Raw genomic sequence first — 20,349 nt, forward strand, 5'->3', positions numbered from 1 at the left:
AATGACTTAATTAGCTATACAAATGAAAAAAATCTGTGTGGATATTGTAATTTAGTCCAAAAGCTCACCTAAATTAATTAGCACGATTTAAGGCGTAGTGGCGGTCGCTAGGGGGGTTTTGAGAGAAGTTTTTGAAAAGAGGCTTGTGTTGCGTCTCGGATAAACAATCTACCCCCCCACCCCATACGGAGCCGCTTTGGTGCAGTTATGTATGTGTGTGTCGGTGTTTGTGTGTGTGCGTGCGCATCAGAGGAGGGGAGCGAGAGCTCTCATGCCACGCTGCGTCGACACACATGGGCAGTGAAGCATGTGCTCCATTTAACTGTGCGGCTGCCTTCCGAGATGCAGCGGGAGGATGTGGGCTGCTGAGGAGAAAGAAGCTTTAGCAGACCAGGGGAGACGAGATGTACAACTCAGCCTTCATAGAACAGCCAACACCGTCCTAACATAGTCCATTTGATCACATATTTATAACTACCGGTAATCAATAATCTAATATTGCTTGAAGTACTGAATTGTATCTCCTAAATACTGTTTCTTATTTTTAGACCTGTACATATCAAAATAGAGAGTTAGCATCACCCAATTCCTTCACAGTGCAAATAAAGAATCATCCAAAGAATACAACTCCCTATGTTTTCATCTGTGACCTCAACACAAGGGGTCATCTCCTTGAAATATGTCCTACATGATTACTATTGATTGGTCTGTGAGGGGCGGGAAGGGGAGGATATTCCACTTCATCAGTGGGAGGGGGTTTCATTTGTACAGAGTGCTCAGAGCGGGGTCGACCCTGTACATGCGGGTTCACCGGTTTCACGGTGCTTCGCCATCCACACCAGCCATACACACACTCCTGAAAATTCCCCCCATGCACCAACTGTTATTGCAGGAGTGGCAGGGGGTTGTGTCAAAACACACAGCCAAGGGTAATGCTCCGGGCTTTACCCCTTTGGTGAAGCAACACACACACATCATCAGCAGTTGAAGCACACCAGCTTATACATTAGACGGGTTGGAAGCTCATGAGTAGTTGTCATAGAAATGGATAGAGGACTCACTTGCCACAGAAGACTGTGATAGCATGGGCAGCTTATGGGTTGTAGCATAATGCTCTATACAGGTTTTATCCTAGGTTGGGATTCAATCTGATCAGCGTTGTGTTGTAGCACTTTACATTTAAAGATAACTTCCAATTGAGCCGACATCTGCAGCGTTAACCGTAAATGCGACCTCCGCTAACGTCGGTGAAAATGCCTTTAAAATCTACATGGCCAGCTGTCTAGCGCGCTGCGCAATGAATTGAATCACAGCCTTAGGAGACAATGTCTTGTAGCTATAATAGAATGGTGTCGCGTCGCCTTACCAACATATGGTGTCAAAAGTAAGATCTGAACCCACACCTCCATTCTGGGTTAGAATTAGAAGCTCAGGGGTAGGCTACTTGTGTAGGCTACTGGTCTTGATGAGCCTCAATGTCCTCTAGTGTTTTAGCTTTTGACCATTTTAGGGCCCCTTTGACCCTTAATTGCTTTGGGTGGAATATCATGCATAGAGACACAAATTATTCAGCAACGAGCAGGAACACGGAAAGCCTTAAAGCAGCAATATGTAACTTTTGTGGGCCACCTGATCAAATTCACATAGAAATGTGAGTTATAGGTCTGTCATTCTCATTGAAAGCATGTCTAAGAAGCGGTGGATCTCTTCTATGTGCACTATTTCTATGCTTCTAAGTTTTGTTTTTGCGTCTTTTACTTTCGGTTTTGTACATCAGCTTCAACAGCTGAAAATACAATACTTTTGGTTATGGACAAGATGTTTCACAACGGTTTAGATGGTATACTGATTCTTTCTACACTATACTTGCCGACCCAAAACAACGACCCACAGTTCAGCCATCGGTTCAGCCATCGGGCTTCTCCATGAATCGCTCCGACAGAGATTAAACACCTCTCTGGAAGAGGAAGGGCGTGGGTGTATGCTTTATGATTAACGACTCATGGTGTAATCATAACAACATACAGGAACTCCAGTCCCTCTGCTCACCCGAACTAGAATTCCTTACAATCAAATGCCGGCCATTTTACCTACCAAGACAATTCTCGTCAGTTATAGTCACAGTTGTGTACATTCCCCTTCAAGCAGACACCAAGACGGCCCTCAAGGAACTTCACTAGACTCTATGTAAATTGGAAATCCTATATCCTGAGGATACATTTATTGTAGCTGGGGAATTTAACAAAGCAAATTTGAGAACAAAGCTACCTAAATTCTATCAGCATATTGATATCACTATGCGCAGGGGTAATACTCTCGACCACCACTACTTCTGTGATGCAAACAAAGAACTCCCCCGCCCTCCTTCGGCAAATCCGACCATGACGCCATCTTGCTTCTACCGTCTCGGAATATGTTCCATTGACCTATACGCTGTCACGGTGAGTGAGTTTATAAAAAAGCGCATTGGAGATGTTGTACCCACTGTGACTAAAACCTACATTAACCAGAAACCGTGGATGGATGGAGGCATTCGTGCAAAACTGAAAGCGCGAACCACCGCATTAAACCATGGAAAGAGGTCTGGAAATATGTCTGAATATAATAGTTATAGTTATTATAGTTATTCTCTCCGCAAGGCAATCAAACAAGCAAAATGCCGGTACAGGGGCAGTCATAATTCAAAGGCCCAGACACGAGACATATGTGGCAGGTTTTACAGGAAATCACAGACTACAAAGAGAAAACCAGCCTCATCACGCTTCCTGACTCTTTGCCCGCTTTGAGGATAATACAGTGCCACCGTCCCGGCTCGCTAACAAGGACATGAGCAGACCAGCTGGCTGGTGTGTTTACGGACATATTCAATCACTCCCTATACCAGTCTGTTGTCCCCACATGCTTCAAGATGGCCACCATTGTTCCTGTACCATCATGAAGTGCTTTGAGAGACTAGTCAAGGATCATATCACCTTACCGGCCACCCTAGACCCACTTCAGTTTGCATACTGCCCCAGCAGGTCCACTGATGACACAATCGCCATCACACTGCACACTTCCCCATCCCCATCTGGACGAAAATAATACCTACGTAAGAATGCTGTTCATTGACTACAGCTCAGCATTCAACACCATAGTACCCTCCAAGCTCATCATCAAGCTGGAGGCCCTGGGTCTCAACCCCGTCATGTAAAATTGTGTCCTGGACTTTCTGACAGGCCGCCCCCAGGTAGTGAAGGTAGGAAACAACATCTCCACTTCGCTGACCCTCAACACTGGGGCCCCACAAGGGTGCGTGCTCAGCCCTCTCCTGTGCTCCTTGTTCACCCACAACTGCGTGGCCATGCACGCTTCCAACTCAATCATCAAGTTTGCAGATGACACAACAGTCGTGGGCTTGATTACAAACAATGGCAAGACAGCCTACAGGGAGGAGGTGAGGGCAGTCGGAGTGTGGTGTCAGGAAAACAACCTCTCACTCAACGTCAACAAAACAAAGAAGATGATCGTGGACTTCAGGAAACAGCAGAGGGAGCACCCCCCTATCCACATTGAAGGGACAGCAGTGGAGAAGGTGGAAAGTTTTAAGTTCCTTGGCGTACACATCACAGACAAACTGAAATGGTCCACCCACACAGACAGTGTGGTGAAGGCGCAACAAAACGCAACAAAACCCTGACAAACTTTTACAGATGCACAATCAAGAGCATCCTGTCGGGCTGCATCACAGCCTGGTATGGCAACTGCACTGCCCTCAACCGCAAGGCTCTCCAGAAGGTGGTGCGCAACGCATCACCGGGGGCAAACTATCTGCCCTCCATGACACCTACAGCACCCGATGTCACAGGAAAGCCAAAAAGATCATCAAGGACAACAACCACCCGAGCCACTGCCTGTTCACACCACTACCATCCAGAAGAGAGATTGAAAAACAGCTTCTATCTCAAGGCCATCACACTGCTTAACATTAATCACTAACTGCTGCCTACATTGAGACCCAATAATTGTCCACTTTAATAAATGGATCACTAGTCACTTTAAACAATGCCACTTTAAATAATGCCACTTTAATAACGTTAACATATCTTACATTACTCATATCACATGTACAGTTGAAGTCAGAAGTTTACATACACTTAGGTTGGAGTAATTAAAACTTGTTTTTCAACCACTCAACCACTCCACAAATTTCTTGTAAAAAAACTATAGTTTTGGCAAGTCAGTTAGGACATCTACTAGTCGGTTGTGCATGACACAAATTTTCCAACAATTGTTTACAGACAGATTATTTCACTTATAATTCACTGTATCACAATTCCAGTGGGTCAGAAGTTTACATACACAAAGTTGACTGTGCCTTTAAACAGCTTGGAAAATTCCAGAAAATTATGTTATGGCTTTAGAAGATTCTGATAGGCTAATTGACATAATTAGAGTCAATTGGAGGTGTACCTGTGGATGTATTTCAAGGCCTACCTTCAAACTCAGTGCCTCTTTGCTTGACATCACGGGAAAATCAAAAGAAATCAGCCAAGATCTCAGAAAGACAATTGTAGACCTCCACAAGTCCGGTTCATTCTTGGGACCAATTTCCAAATGCCTGAAGGTACCACGTTCATCTGTACTAACAATAGTACGCAAGTATAAACACCATGGGACCATGCAGCTGTCATACCGCTCAGGAAGGAGACGCATTCTGTCTCCTAGAGATGAACGTACTTTGCTGCAAAAAGTGAAAATCAATCCCAGAACAACAGCGAAAGACCTTGTGAAGATGCTGGAGGAAACAAGTACAAAAGTATCGATATCCACAGTAAAACGAGTCCTATATCGACATAACCTGAAAGGCCGGTCAGTAAGGAACAAGCCACTGCTCCAAAACCGCCATAGAAAAGCCAGACTACGTTTTGCAACTGCACATGGGGACAAAGATTGTACTTTTTGGAGAAATGTACTCTGGTCTGATGAAACAGAAATAGAACTGTTTGTCCATACTGACCATCGTTATGTTTGGAGGAAAAAGGGGGATGCTTGCAAGCCGAAGAACACCATCCCATCCGTGAAGCACGGGGGTGGCAGCATCATGTTGTAGGGGTGCTTTGCTGCAGGAGGGACTGGTGCGCTTCACAAAATAGATGGCATCATGTGGATGGAAAATTACGTGGATATATTGAAGCAACATCTCAAGACATCAGTCAGGAAGTTAAAGCTTGGTCGCAAATGGGTCTTCCAAATGGACAATGACTCCAAGCATGCTTCCACTGTTGTGGTAATATGGCTTAACAAAGTCAAGGTATTGGAGTGGCCATCACAAAGCCCTGTCCTTAAACTTAAACTTAAATTTGTGGGCAGAACTGAAAAAGCGTGTGCGAGCAAGGAGGCCCACAAACTTGATTCAGTTACACAAGCTCTGTCAGGAGGAATGTGCCAAAATTCACAAAACTTATTGTAGGAAGGTTGTGGAAGGCTACACGAAACGTTTGACCCAAGTTAAACCATTTCAAGGCAATGCTACCAAATACTAATTGAGTTAATGTAAACTTCTGACCGACTGGGAATGTGATGAAAGAAATAAAAGCTGAAATAAATCATTCTCTCTACTATTATTCTGACATTTCACATTCTTAAAATAAAGTGGTGATCCTAACTGTCTTAAGACAGGGAATTTTTACGAGGATTAAATGTCAGCAATTGTGAAAAACTGATTTCAAATGTATTTGACTAAGGTGTATGTAAACTTCCGACTTCTGTATTTCATACCATCTTTTGCACCTTACCAATGCCGCTCGGCCATCGCTCATCCATATACTTAGATGTACATATTCTCATTCACCCCTTTAGATTTGTGTGTATTATATAGTTGTTGGGGAATTGTTGGATTACTTGTTAGATATTACTGCACTGTCAGAACTAGTAGCACAAGTATTTCGCTACACTCGCATTCAAATCTGCTAACCATGTGTATGTGACCAATACAATTTGATTTGATTTAGAGTTCCAGACATTTGTAGAATCTATGCCATGGTGCATTGAAGCTGTTCTGGCTCGTGGTGGCCCAAAGCCCTATTAAGACACTTTATGTTGGTGTTTCCTTTATTTTGTCAGTTACCTGTACATTTCATGTAGTTATCGACATGCTTTGTGACAAAGATTTAGAGTTAGTATAACATGCAGATCACGCCATAAAATGTACATGATCAATATAGTATAATCAATATATAATAAATTCTATGTATCACATATCATCTCTCAGAATTCAATACGTCTCACACATGCAACAATGTGTATCTTAAAATGTCTGACCTTTAACCTGACATTAACCTTTGACCTCTTTCATTTGTCTTCCAGGACGTAATGGTGGTGGGCGAGCCCACCCTGATGGGCGGGGAGTTCGGGGACGAGGACGAGCGTCTAATCACGCGTCTGGAGAACACGCAGTACGATGCCACCAACGGATTGGACGACGAGGATGACTTCAACGGCTCGCCCGCGCTCGGCAATAACAGCCCATGGGGCAGCAAGCCGCCCAACAGCCAGGACAGCAAGGCCGAGAGCACAGCGCCGCAGTCGTCACAGTAAAACACACAGAGACCAAGGATACCAAGAGCACAGTCAGTGCCCCAACTCTCATATGTACAATTGGGTGACATTTAACTCCAATGGTTAAATGTCACTATTTTGGACAGTTTCTAATGACACCATGTTGCCCTCACAGTAAAACACAGAGGGAAAATATCTATTTAAAAAACTGTACCTATTTGGCCCACTAGGGCAGCGCCCTCCAAAACCTCAAATCGTACTGAATTTAACCCCGTTGGAAAATGTTTCCACGTCATGGTCAACAGTGTCACTATCACTCATCATGGTCAATCATCTCCACCAAATACCAGAACAATTCTTCTCCGACTTCACTGTAACATCCTGAAGAGAGACTGAGACAGAGAACTGACTGACATTGCACAGCAATATCCATACGATAAAGACTACTTTTCCATCTAAATGCATACAGGTTGTATGCATTGCAAGGATGACATAAAACAATACTGGGTTTTCTTTTTTCCCATTTTTCCTAGAATTGCTTTGTTTGGATTTGGTGGGAATTCCCAGTGTTAGGGAAGTTGGGATTGCTCTGGGAATGACACAAGGCCAGTGTCTTCATCTGAATTCTCCTTCATGGACACCTTTTCAGTCCTTGAGCTTTAACTGTAATGGGATTCTGTGGGCGTTGCCCTTTTGACCTTTGACCTGCAGGTTGCGACCCCTCTGGGACAGTTGACAGTAGAAGTCAAAACAAAACATCTAAAACAAAATGTCTCTTTTAAGAGCATCAGCCTCAATGAGAACAAACCGGCGAGGTTTTACTCAGCCACCAAACTGCATCCACCATGGCCGAGACGTCGTCGTCTTGAGCATTTGCATCTTTATTGGAAATTCATTTGGCTGTTGGTTTGTTTACGTTGTTGTTGTTGTTGTTTTTTCCGATTTCCAATTAAAAGGAAAGTGACTCTGTTTCACCTCTATGGACAACTTGAAGTGGGATACTCGTGTTCCAGGATTTCCTTTCCAGAATTACAGCAATCGTCGCCGATTGTTATTTCACCGCAAACCTGTTCGATCGTGTTTGTAGTCTATTGGTGTTCTTTTGCTTCTCCCCAAAATACTTTGCAATCAGATTTGTACGTTGCCAATCAGTATGTAAACTTTGCTGACATACACCAATGCATTAATGTTTTTTTTTTCTTATTTTGGAATTTGTCTTTGTTCTTTCCCTTTAATGACTGACCTATTCCAAACTGATATTAAAGTTCTAATGCAGTTGTTTTCATCTCAATATCAAATCAGTTCTGGGTAACAATTAAGTACCTCATTGTGATTGTTTTAAATTAAAATGTCAAAAGAAACAAAAATAGCCTCTTAGCAAAAAGCAATTCCTCAAGCAAGAATTTTTAACAGCTTTTACACTAAAAGGGCAACATCATAATATTGTCAATTTCACAGTATTATTCCAACCTCATAGTGTGAAAATATATATACATCACAGGCACATCACATTTTTGACTGCAATGGGCCTTTAAATCTTTTTCCTGCATGATTTTACTTTTTTAGTTTGATATATGTACCTTTTTGAGTTGGTCAGCCATTTTTTGGTGGGGGGGGTTCATCCATTTGGGAACACTGTTACAAGGTTTGTAGCTCTCCAAATAGACGTGTGGCATACAACTTTATCCATTTAAGATTAGCCACCATTTTGAAACCATTTTGTACATGGCAGCTGTCTCGCACTATCTTTTTTTATTTGCATTAGTTTCACATTTTTATGGGGCCTTTCGGATTCTGTTGTCTTGTCCGACAGATTTTTGCAGCTATAAGAAGCTCATTGATCATTTTGACATGTTTATATCCAGTCAATTAATTAGTGCACAGATCAGATATTAAACTATAATGTTTAAGAAATGTTTAAAATTGTTAACATTTGAAAATGTTCTCAATTTATTCATTGTAGAGATTAAAAAATACACTCATTATTAGCCGCAAATCCAGAAAAACATAACAGCATACTCAAGGCCCTACAGAATTGCAGTTTGAAAACCCCTGTTTTTGTGTTACCAGTTGTTCTTTAATTGACTATTCTTCCTTAAGTTCCTCTCCTCATGTTGGATTTTGTTTTAAAATGGCAAGAAGACAACTGCGGATCTTTTGTGTATTTATTTGTGCATTTGTAAGGAAGCTAACACATTTCTGATGTCGTTTGAACCTGGTATTATTAGAACTCTGCACAATTTGTACATTATATCGCAGAGATGTTTTGTGTCATATCTGATGTCTGGTATATATGCTTTGCCATTATGTGTGCCAATAAACTGTGCTTACAGATTGGTCCGATTGGGTTATTGCAGACATTGTGTATGGATTACTGTGCATTAACTGCCCTTGCATGTCTGTTTCTCAATCTGTTTTGCTATACCTTTACTCAAGTCTGTCTGTCCTCTTGTCTAGCAATAGGTAGCCAATTTGAAATGATGTTACTACAGCATAACTGTGCTGTGTGCTTATGTATTCCCAATATGACAAATTGGCTAATGTCAGCCACCACGTCTTAGTTTCTTGATCAATATGAAGCTTTATTTAGGGTCAGGGGGTCAACAGGTTCATCAATAGACCAATTGCGCGATTAAGATGTATAGATCCAATTGTTTCTCTTTGAACAGGATTTTAGTCAGCAATGAATCATTCAGGCATCAGGCTACTAAAGGCAGGGAAGCAGCAGCAGGATATCAAGTGTGAAATATTTGAATGGATCTTTGACATCATCTTGCGGTATTGAAAGGACATCTGAATATCCAATTAGATGAATTACATCCAAATATTTGATGTATTATTCACATTATTATTATTCACATTGATGGGATATTGGGATGAAATTAATTGACATTTGATTGAAATGATCACCTTATTTCTTTGCAAAAGTCTATGATTATGTGATAAGTCTTTTGGCTAAGGCAAGACATTTAATTGATGTCAGATGAAATATAAATCCCATACCTTGTGTAATGTTGTGGATTGTTGTGTCAACAATCGGTGTTGATAATGTTTGTTTCATCAACATTGATACACCCTTCAAATTAGTGGATTCGGCTATTTCAGCCACACCCATTGATGACAAGTGTATAAAATCGAGCACACAGCCATGCAATCTCCATAGACAAACATTAGCAGCAGAATGGCCTTACTGAAGAGGTCAGTGACTTTCAATGTGGCACCGTCATAGGATGCCACCTTTCCAAGAAGTCAAATTTCTGCCCTGCTAGAGTTGCCCCGGGCAACTGTAAGTGCTGTTATTGTGAAGTGAAAATGTCTAGGGGCAACAACGGCTCAGGCGCAAAGTGGTAGGCCACACAAGCTCACAGAACGAGACCGCCAAGTGCTGAAGTGCGTAGCGCGTAAAAATCGTCTGTCCTCGTTTGCAACACTCACTACCAACTTCTGCCTCTGCAAGCAACGTTAGTCGGGAGCTTCATGAAATGGGTTTTCATGGCCGAGCAGCTGCACACAAGCAATGCCAAGTGTCGACTGGAGTGTTGTAAAGCTCGCTGCCAGTGGACTCTGGAGCAGTGGAAACGCGTTCTCTGGAGTGATGAATCACGCACACCATCTGGCAGGACGACTCTGGTTTTGGCGGATGCCAGGAGAACGCTACCTGCCTGAATACATAGTGCCAACTGGAAAGTTTGGTGGAGGAGGAATAATGATCTGGGGCAGTTTTTCATGGTTCCGGCTAAGCCCCTTAGATCCAGTGAAGGGAAATCTTAACGCTATAGCATACAATCACATTCTAGATGATTCTGTGCTTCAAACGTTGTGACAACCGTTTGGGGAAGGCCCTTTCCTGTTTCAGCATGACAATGACCCCGTGCACAAAGCGAGGTCCATAGAGAAATGGTTTATCGAGATCGGTGTTGAAGAACTTGACTGGCCTGCATAGAGCACTGACCTTAACTCCATTGAACACCTTTGGGGTGAATTGGAACGCCGACTATGAGCCAGGCCTATTCGCCCAACATCACTAATGCTCTTGTGGCTGAACGGAAGTCCCTGCATCAATGTTCCAACATCTAGTGGATAGCCTTCCCAGAAGAGTGGAGGCTCTTATAGAAGCAAAGGGGGGACCAACTCCATATTAATGCCCATGATTTTGGAATGAGATGTTCGACGAGCAGTGTATGTAGTGTATGTTTATTTTAAGTATCAACTCCTTGGCGACAATATGATGACAGTTGTGTTGGTCCCATAGAGAAGGATAGAGACCTCTAGTGGCCAAAGAGCTATTGTTGCATTGGCATCGCCATTGAGGGCTTCCACCATTTTAAAGTAGTCAAAGTAGTCAACTCGCTGATTTGGTGGGGATCAATATGGGTTGTAGCCTCAATGGCGCTGCCCATGCTGTCACAAACGCTTTAAAGGCACATGTATAAAGTTAAGTCTTCTATCTATCTCTATGGTTGGTCCATGAACGTTGCTATCAACGCGGCTGCAAATTGAAGATGGCGGACTTGTTGGGGACTGTGCCGTCAGCTGAAAAAGAAACCGAAAATAAGGACAAGAAGAAGGAGAAACGGCCATGGGATGATATACCAAGGTCGGGGGAAATCGGTAAAACTCCAGATCTGGCGGAAACATTGGGCTTTTACGATATAAATGCTGTCAGACGGGAGCAACGTGAACGTGATAACTCAGGTGGGTGTCCCTGGCTCGCGCGCAGGTTTAAACGGTGTCTTTAAGGATAATTTTATCTGATAAACCAACCTCTCTATATGTCTAGAAATAATGCCTTTTAGGCTGACGATCGCATGAAAATCATTGTAAAATACATGTCATAGAAGCTCAACAATTGTTCTATTATTTAGCTATCTTTGGGCTGTCCCACACAGTCATTGGGGCTGTCCCGTCTGAACGCACAACCAACCAAAGCATGTCATTGGATTTTCGAGCTGTCAGTTTTAATGTCATTGGATTTGCGAGCTGTCAGTTTTAACCGTGTTGTCATGGGAGTTGTTTGTAAAAAAATAAATAATAATAAATACTTTCTCACCTTTTGTATTAGTAGCATGTGATAATATATTTTAAAAAATATTTTAAATGTGTCTAATTCCTTCCACGTTTTAATTCCCGGTAATTTGCGGACACGTGATATCACGAACTGCACCTAGCCAAGGCAAGAGACGTCTAGCCTACGTGGAGGGGGCAACAGTAGCATTAGTTAGCTACGCTATTTGCTTAACACGGTTTAATGTTAATGCTAACGTTACCTGTCATGCCAATGTGTGTCAAAGAGGAAAAGTCATCATCGCACTAACAGTCAAAATAGACAGTTATTTATGTTGGAAATTGTGAGAACCTGTCAAACATATATATATATATATATATATAACAACATTTTGATTTCCAACCGACTAGAAAATATTTCAAGACAGTACGTTCATTTCGGGGTAAAGTCCTCAGCACCTTTGAACAGTTTCGAATTATTGATCAATTATGCTGTTATTTAAAAGTGCAGCATATCAGTAGGTTGTGTACTTTACTTCATAACTTCCTAAGTGGAATGGTAATTCATGATACTGCCACTGTAGCTCAGTTTTCCTCATACCGAAAGCCTTAGCAAGTATGTTAGATAAGCATTAGGGCTAAAGTGGCATTTTAATTCAGTTGGCTCTGTTCTTATATGAATACTGATTTGGCTACATTATGATTATTTTTTTAGAACATATTTTGTTTTCTGTGTCGAGCTTCCCACAGTTGACACACAGTACCAGTCAACTTTGGACACACCTACTCATTCCAGGATTAATCTATTTTCTGCATTGTAAAATAATAGTGAAGATATCAAAACTATGAAATAACATATGAAAGCATGTAGTAAGCAAAAAAGTGTTAAACAAATCAAAATCAGCTTTGCACACTCTTGGCATTCTCTCAACCCGCTTCTTGAGGTAGTCACCTGGAATGCATTCAATAAACATGTGTGCCTTGTTAAGTTAATTTGTGGAATGTATTTCCTTCTTAATGCGTTTGAGCCAATCAGTTGTGTTGTGAAAAGGTAAGGGTGGTATACAAAAGATAGCCCAATTTAGTAAAAGACCAAGTCCATATTATGGCAAGAACAGCCAAAATAAGCAAAGAGAAAAGACAGTCCATCATTACTTTAAGACATGAAGGTCAGTCAATCCGAACTTTGAAAGTTTATTTTAAGCGCAGTCGCAAAAACCATCAAGCGCTATGATGAAACTGGTTCTCATGAGGACCGCTACAGGAAAGGAAGACCCAGAGTTACCTCTGCTGCAGAGGATAAGTTCATTCGAGTTACCAGTCTCAGAAATAAATGCTTCACAGAGTTCAAGTAACAGAGACATCTCAACATCAACTGTTAAGACGAGACTGCGTGAATCAAATAAACCACTACTAAAGGACACGAATAAGAAGAGACTTGCATGGGCCAAGAAACACGAGCAATGGACAATAGACCGGTGGGAATCTGTCCTTTGGTCTGAAGTCCAAATTTGAGATTTTTGGTTCCAACCTCCACGTTTTTGTCAGACACATAGTATGTGATTGGATGATCTCCGCATGTGTGGTTTCCACCATGAAGCACGGAGGAGGAGGTGTGATAGTGTGGGGGTCCTTTTCTGGTGACACTGATTTATTTAGAATTCAAGGCAGACTTAACCAGCATGGCTACCACAACATTCTGCAGCGATACGCCATCCCATCTGGTTTTTGCATAGTGGGACTTGCTTTTCAACAGGACAATGACCCAAAACACACCTCCAGGATGTGTAAGGGCTATTTGACCAAGAATGAGAGTGATGGAGTGCCGCATCAGGTGACCTGGCCTCCACAATCACCCGACCTCAACCCAATTGACATGAGTTGGACTGCAGAGTGAAGGAAAAGCAGCCAACAAGTGCTCAGCATATGTGGGAACTCCTTCAAGACTGTTGGAATAGCATTCCAGGTGAAGCTGGTTGAGGAAGGCCAAGAGTGCAAAGCTGTCATCAAGGCAAAGGGTGGCTACTTTTGAAGAATCTAAAATATATTTTGGTTACTACATGATTCCACATGTGTTATTTCATAGTTTTGATGTCTTCACTATTATGCGACAATGTAGAAAATTGTACAAATAAAGAAAAACTCTTGAATGAGTAGGTGTGTCCAAACTTTTGACTGGTACTGTGTATTTTGGCCATTATGTTGATAACCATGCGTACACACAGCTGTCTTACCAAAATACAGTAATGTAAACTGGAGCGACAATAGCCCTGTTGTAACACAGCGCTGTAAGTGTTGTCATAATGTTATTCCAGATCCGTCGCTGGCTCGCTTCATGTGTGCTGAGCTGACCCGGGGCTACTTCCTGGAGCACAACGAAGCAAAATACACCGAGCGCAGAGAGCGAGTGTACACATGCATGCGCATTCCCAGAGAACTGGAAAAGGTAGGTACAGTACAGACTAGAGGTCGACCGATTAATCAGAATGGCCGATTAATTAGGGCCGATTTCAAGTTTTCATAACAATCGGAAATCTGTATTTAAAAAAAAAAGTTTTACACCTTTTATTTAATCTTTATTTAACTAGGCAAGTCAGTTAAGAACACGTTCTTATTTTCAATGACGGCCTAGGAACGGTGGGTTAACTGCCTCGTTCAGGGGCAGAACTACAGATTTTCAAGCTTGTCAGCTCGGAGGTTCCAATCTTGCAACCTTACAGTTATCTAGTCCTTGTGCACTCCACAAGGAGACTGACTGCCTGTTACGCGAATGCAGTAAGCCAAGGTAAGTTGCTAGCAAGTATTAAACTTATCTTATAAAAAAACAATCAATCAATCATAATCACTAGTTAACTACACATGGTTGATGATATTACTAGATATTATCTAGCGTGTCCTGCGTTGCATATAATCTGACTGAGCATACAAGTATCTGACTGAGTGGTGGTAGGCAGAAGCAGGCGCGTAAACATTAAATGTTGTCGTTGTGTTCCTGGTTCGAGCCCAGGGAGGAGCGAGGAGCGAGGAGAGGTACGGAAGCTGTACTGTTACACTGGCAATACTAAAGTGCCTATAAGAACATCCAATAGTCAAAGGTTAATGAAATACAAATGGTATAGAGTGAAATAGTCCTATAATTCCTATAAAAACTACAACCTAAAACTTCTTACCTGGGAATATTGAAGACTCATGTTAAAAGGAACCACCAGTTTTCATATGTTCTCATGTTCTGAGCAAGGAACTTAAACGTTTGCTTTCTTACATGGTACATATTGCACTTTTACTTCTCCAACACTTTGTTTTTGCATTATTTAAACCAAATTGAGCATGTTTCATTATTTATTTGAGGCTAAATTGATTTTATTGATGTATTATATTAAGTTAAAATAAGTGTTCATTCAATATTGTTGTAATTGTCATTATTACAAATAAATAAATAAAAATCGTCTGATTAATTGGTATCGGCTTTTTTGGTCCTCCAATAATCGGTATCGGCGTTGAAAAGAGACACTGTGGCCCCGTCTGACGAAACCCCCCAGACAGGGCCAAACAGGCAGACTATAACCCACCCACTTTGCCAAAGCTAGCCCCCACACCACTAGAGGGATATCTTCAAGCACCAACTTATTATCCTGAGACAAGGCCGAGTACAGCCCATGAAGATCTCCCCCATGGCACGAACCCAAGGGGGGCGCCAACCCAGACAGGTTGATCACATCAGTGACTCAAGCCACTCAAGTGACACAACCCTCCTAGGGACGTATGGAAGAGCACCAGTTAGCCAGTGACTCAGCCCCCGTAATAGGGTTTGAGGCAGAGAATCCCAGTGGAGAGAGTAGAACCAGCCAGGCAGAGACGGCAAGGGCGGTTCGTTGCTCTGTGCCTTTCCGTTCACCTTCACACTGTCCTTGAAACAGTCTTGATATATTCGTCAAAAGAGAGATCAGGGTCCATAGTAACGCCGAGGTCCTTCAGTTTTATTTGAGACGACTGTATAACCATCAAGATTAATTATCAGTTTCAATATAAGTTGTTTGTTTCTTGGTACCTAGAACTGGCATCTCTGTTTTGTCCGAGTTTAAAAGTAGAACATTTGCCGCCATCCACTTCCTTATGTCTGAAACACAGGCGTCCAGGGAGGGCAATTTTGGGGCTTCACCGTGTTTCATCGAAATGTACAGCTGTGTGTCGTCTGCATAGCAGTAAAAGTTAACATTATGTTTCCGAATGACATCACTAAGAGGTAAAATATATAGTGAAAACAATAGTGGTCCTAAAACGGAGCCTTGAAGAACACTGAAACTTACAATTGATTTGTCAGAGGACAAACGAACCACAGAGACAAACTGATATCTTTCCGACAGATAAGATCTAACCCAGGCCAGAACTTGTCCATGTAGACCAATTTGGGTTTCCAATCTCTCCAAAATAATGTGGTTATCGATGGTATCAAAATCAGCACTAAGGTCTAGGAGCACGAGGACACATGCGGAGTCTCGGTCTGATGCCATTGAAAGGTCATTTACCACCTTCACAGGTGTAGTCTCAGTGCTATGATGGGGTCTAAACCCAGACTGAAGCGTTTTGTATACATTGTCTTCAGAAAGGCAGTGAGTTGCTGCACAACAGCTTTTTCAAAATGTTTTGAGAGGAATGGGAGATTCAGGATAGGCCGATTTTAGTTTTTTATATTTCTAGGTCAAGGGTTGGCTTTTTCAAGAGAGGCTTTATTACTGCCACTTTTAGTGCGTTTGGTACACATCCGGTGGACAGGGAGCTGTGTATTATGTTCAACATAGGCGGGCCAAGCACAGGAAGCAGCTCTTTCAGTAGTTTAGTTGGAATAGGGTCCAGTATGCAGCTTGAAGGTTCAGAGGCCATGACTATTTTCATCAATGTGTCAAGAGATATAGGATTAAAAAACTTGAGCGTCTCCCTTGATCCTAGGTCCTGGCAGTGTTGTGCAGACTCAGGACAACTGAGCTTTATAGAAATACTCAGATTTAAAGAGGAGTCCGTAATTTTCTTTCTAATGATCACCATCTTTTCGTTCATGAATTTCATAAATGTATCACTGCTGAAGTGAAAGCCATCTTCTCTTGGGGAATGCTGCTTTTTAGTTAGTTTTGCTTCAGTATAAAAAATACATTTTGGATTTTTCTAATTTTCCTCAATTAAGTTGGAAAAATAGGATGATCGAGCAGCAGTGAGGGTTCTTCGATACTGTACGGTACTGTCTTTCCAAGCTGGTCGGAAGACTTCCAGTTCGGTGTAGCACCATTTCCGTTCCAATTTTCTGGAAGCTTGCTTCAGGGCTCGGGTATTTCCTGTTTACCAAGGAGCTAGTTTCTTATGACAAATGTTTTTTTGTTTTTAGGGGTGCCGATTGCGTCTAGGGTAGGTGGAGGGTGTCTGGAAGGGCATCTCGGAATCTTTGGGTTGTCCGAGAATTTATAGCACGGCTTTTGATGATCGTTGGTTGGGGTCTGAGCAAATTATTTGTTGCGATTGCAAACGTAATAAAATGGTGGTCCGAAAGTCCAGGATTATGAGGAAAAACATTAAGAGCCACAATATTTATTCCATTGGACAAAACTAGGTCCAGAGTATGACTGAGACGGTGAGTCCGGAGACATGTTAGACAAAACCCAGTGAGTCGATGATGGCTCCAAAACCCTTTTGGAGTGGGTCTGTGGACTTTTCCAAGTGAATATTAAAATCACCAAAAATTCCTCGGTGAGGAACGCTGTATACGGGCCAGGAGGCCTGTAAACAGTAGCTATAAAAAGTGATTGAGTAGCCTGCATAGATTTCATGACTAGTAGCTCAAAAGACGAAAACACAGTAGTTTTTTTGTCAATTGAAACTTGCTATCGTAAATGTTAGCAACACCTCCGCCTTTGCGGGATGCGCGGGGATATGGTCTCCAGTGTAACCAGGAGGAGAGGCCTCATTTAACACAGTAAATTCATCAGGCTTAAGCCATGTTTCAGTCATGCCAATCACATCAAGATTATGATCAGTGATTAGTTCATTGACTATAACTGCCTTGGAAGTGAGGGATCTAACATTAAGTAGCCCTATTTTCTTTCAATCATGACAGGAATGGAGGAGGTCTTTATTTCAGTGAGATTGGTAAGGCGAACACTGCCATGTTTAGTTTTGACCAACCTAGATTGTGTTAGTGGCAGACTCCACTAAGCTGTCAGGCTGGCTATCTCATTGTGTAACTAAGGGAGTTGTATCACACTACCGCAATAAACAAAGTTAAAATGCAGAGACTCCGAGACCACTGAGTGCTTTTGAAGTGGTAGGTAAGGTGCGAAATATGGAGCCCATCTCCGCTGCGCTGTACCCGCACGATGGACTGCGCCCTACACATTGAAGCAAGGCCTATTTGGCAATGAATATAGGCTACAAGGTATATAGGGTAATTCACCTATTACAAAAAGCCTATGTGAATGCAGGCAGATGTCTTAACAAAATAATTCAAACTGAATGCAGAAAGTAATTGCCTAGTTATTCATGCAAAACAAAAGTACTGAATTACAGTTTGGCTTAGAATACTGACACAACTGCGAATGCGAAAAAATGAATGTGAACAGAACAGCAGTAGGGGCTACTATAGGCCTAGAAATAAAATATCAGATCGACAAAGGCATGACACAATCTATATTTAGGCTCGTTACATTAATAACAGTAAACAAACGCAATAAAGGCGAAAGCAAATAACAAACCAAAAAAACTGCCTACTACAGTGAGCTGAAGCCATGCACAGCTGTCTTGCCAAAGAAATAGGCCTATAGGCCAGCATCAAACAGAAAAATCATGCAGCTAAAGAGTTCAGCAACACGTTGCGATATGGCACAATACACTTCTGTGGCTCAAGTTCAACCCAACCATGTAATCAATTAAGCAATGCCGTCCTACCATAAACACGTTTCCAATACGTGCAGTTCCATTTTTACTACCACAAAAAGCAATAGGCTACCAAGGAAGCCTACTTTCTATTTCTATGGTTATCTATTTCTATGATGAAACATACCGATATCCAGCTGTACCCAGGGGCGTAATTTGGGTTCTTACATTGGAATTCTATTGAATTCTGCGTATATCGTATATACCACAAACATTATTAGTTCAAATGCCAAGGTCATTGAGTGCTTTTGACCAAGAAGTGGCAGGTTGGCACAATCTCCATTGCAAAGAGCAAATTTAACCAGAACCATGCACAATACACGTCCTCAAATTAATGACCAACTTCTTGTAGCAGGCGTTATAGAAATTGAAAACAGGTCTCATAAACAATGTCTCAAGCACAAGTGAGTAGCCAGCTAATCTTTGTATTTCAAGTCTAGCCAACCTGGATCTACAGTGCATTCGGAAAGCATTCAGACCCCTTGATTTTTTTTTTCTCCACATTTTATTACGTTAAAGCCTTACTCTAAAATTGATCAAATCGTTATTTTCCTCATCAACCTACACACAATACCCCATAATGACCAAGCAAAAACGACTTTTAAATGTTTTTTGGGGGAAATGTATACAAAATAAACTGATCACATTTACATAAGTATTGGCAGTGGCAGAGTAGCTGGTTAGAGCGTTTAAATAGGCTAATAACACGAATGCTTTTATAGCTAGCTAAGAAGCTAACTAAACTGTGGTGGGGCGTAAGGCAGAGTTGAGTGAAGCCCCTTCAACTGTAAACTTGACCTGTCCTTTATAAATCAAATATTACAGGCGGAGGCGTATCACGTTATTCACGGAGCCTTCCACGTTATTCACGTAGCCTTCCACGTTATTCACATAGCCCACCACAGATGAGCTAAGTTTATTTTTATGGAACCCCAAAGGCCTCGTACCTAACCACCCAGTGGCTTTCCATAGTCCCCCTACACACAAACTCTCACGCACTCCGTGGCGTGCTCTGTCCATGGTGCTGGTACAGCGCCGCAGAGATACCGATTTTTGCGCCAACCTGTCACTCGATAATTTTAACTTCAGGGGCATAAAACTAAAACTGAAGAGGCACGAGTTTCAACTGAGCCCCATTTTTACCCCCTCGTGGAACTGGGCCCGCAAGCAGAGCTGTTTTACGGAAATATAAATATCCTGTGCTTTTTCATTTGGTTCATAGGCGCATACAGACACAGCTTGGCTCCATTGTAACTGTGAAGCGCCATGGTGCGCTTGCATATGTGGCTCAGCCAGGACTGTTCCTTTTCTAACTGAATGAAAACCTTTTGAACAATGTGTTTTAAGTTTGGATATAGATGACAAAAATGCAGAATGGGGTTAAATTATTAGGCCTACAGATTCTTTCTCACGATCTACTTGTGAGCTACTCATTAACAGCCCACGAGCTACCGGACATGCAGTTTTCTGCTAAGGTGCAACCTTAGGTAGGTCAATGGAAGGTTAACCCCGAGTCAGTCTGCGCTACAACAAAGCCTAATCAGACATGAATGTGATCCATAATGGTTTTAACAGGCAAAGTGAGATAATACAATGAATTAGCTCATGGTGCACGCAGCTCAAATGATATGGAACAACACCATTGGACCAACACCTTCGGACATGAAACAACGATACAAATGTAACGGCACAACAAAATAGAGAAACTTTTATTTTGCAGTTGCTTTTTTTCATTTTAAACTTCAGTGGTGCAACTAGTGCTCTTCTAAGTGCACTGAAAACGGTGTGCGCAGGAGCAAAGCAAGGTCAAAACCAGTTATCTTTTTTGATATAATTATTATATCATATATAAAATGGACATATCTATTTTAATACAGACCTGCTCGA

General features: G+C 41.9%; 2 protein-coding genes across 10 annotated transcripts in view; both read left to right on the forward strand.

Annotated features, from left to right (window-relative positions):
• Positions 1 to 8,877, forward strand: part of LOC139390786 (LIM domain-binding protein 2) — an 80,339-nt gene extending 71,462 nt beyond the window's left edge. For all 6 annotated transcript variants that reach the window (XM_071138181.1, XM_071138178.1, XM_071138179.1 and 3 more), the window contains one exon: positions 6,349 to 8,877. In XM_071138181.1, the coding sequence (XP_070994282.1) occupies positions 6,349 to 6,579 (231 nt within the window). In that variant the 3' untranslated portion in view covers positions 6,580 to 8,877. The remainder of the gene's footprint in view (positions 1 to 6,348) is intronic.
• Positions 8,878 to 11,005: 2,128 nt separating this feature from the next.
• The window catches only part of LOC139390723 (transmembrane anterior posterior transformation protein 1 homolog), a 35,962-nt gene continuing 26,618 nt past the window's right edge, over positions 11,006 to 20,349 (forward strand). Inside the window, exons 1-2 of one of the 4 annotated variants that reach the window (XM_071138044.1) lie at positions 11,006 to 11,235; positions 13,860 to 13,990. In XM_071138044.1, the coding sequence (XP_070994145.1) occupies positions 11,043 to 11,235; positions 13,860 to 13,990 (324 nt within the window). In that variant the 5' untranslated portion in view covers positions 11,006 to 11,042. The remainder of the gene's footprint in view (positions 11,236 to 13,859; positions 13,991 to 20,349) is intronic. The other 3 variants (XM_071138042.1, XM_071138045.1, XM_071138046.1) reach the window with 3 other exon arrangements.

Source organism: Oncorhynchus clarkii, chromosome 31, assembly GCF_045791955.1.
Source record: "Oncorhynchus clarkii lewisi isolate Uvic-CL-2024 chromosome 31, UVic_Ocla_1.0, whole genome shotgun sequence".
NCBI lineage: Eukaryota > Metazoa > Chordata > Actinopteri > Salmoniformes > Salmonidae > Oncorhynchus > Oncorhynchus clarkii.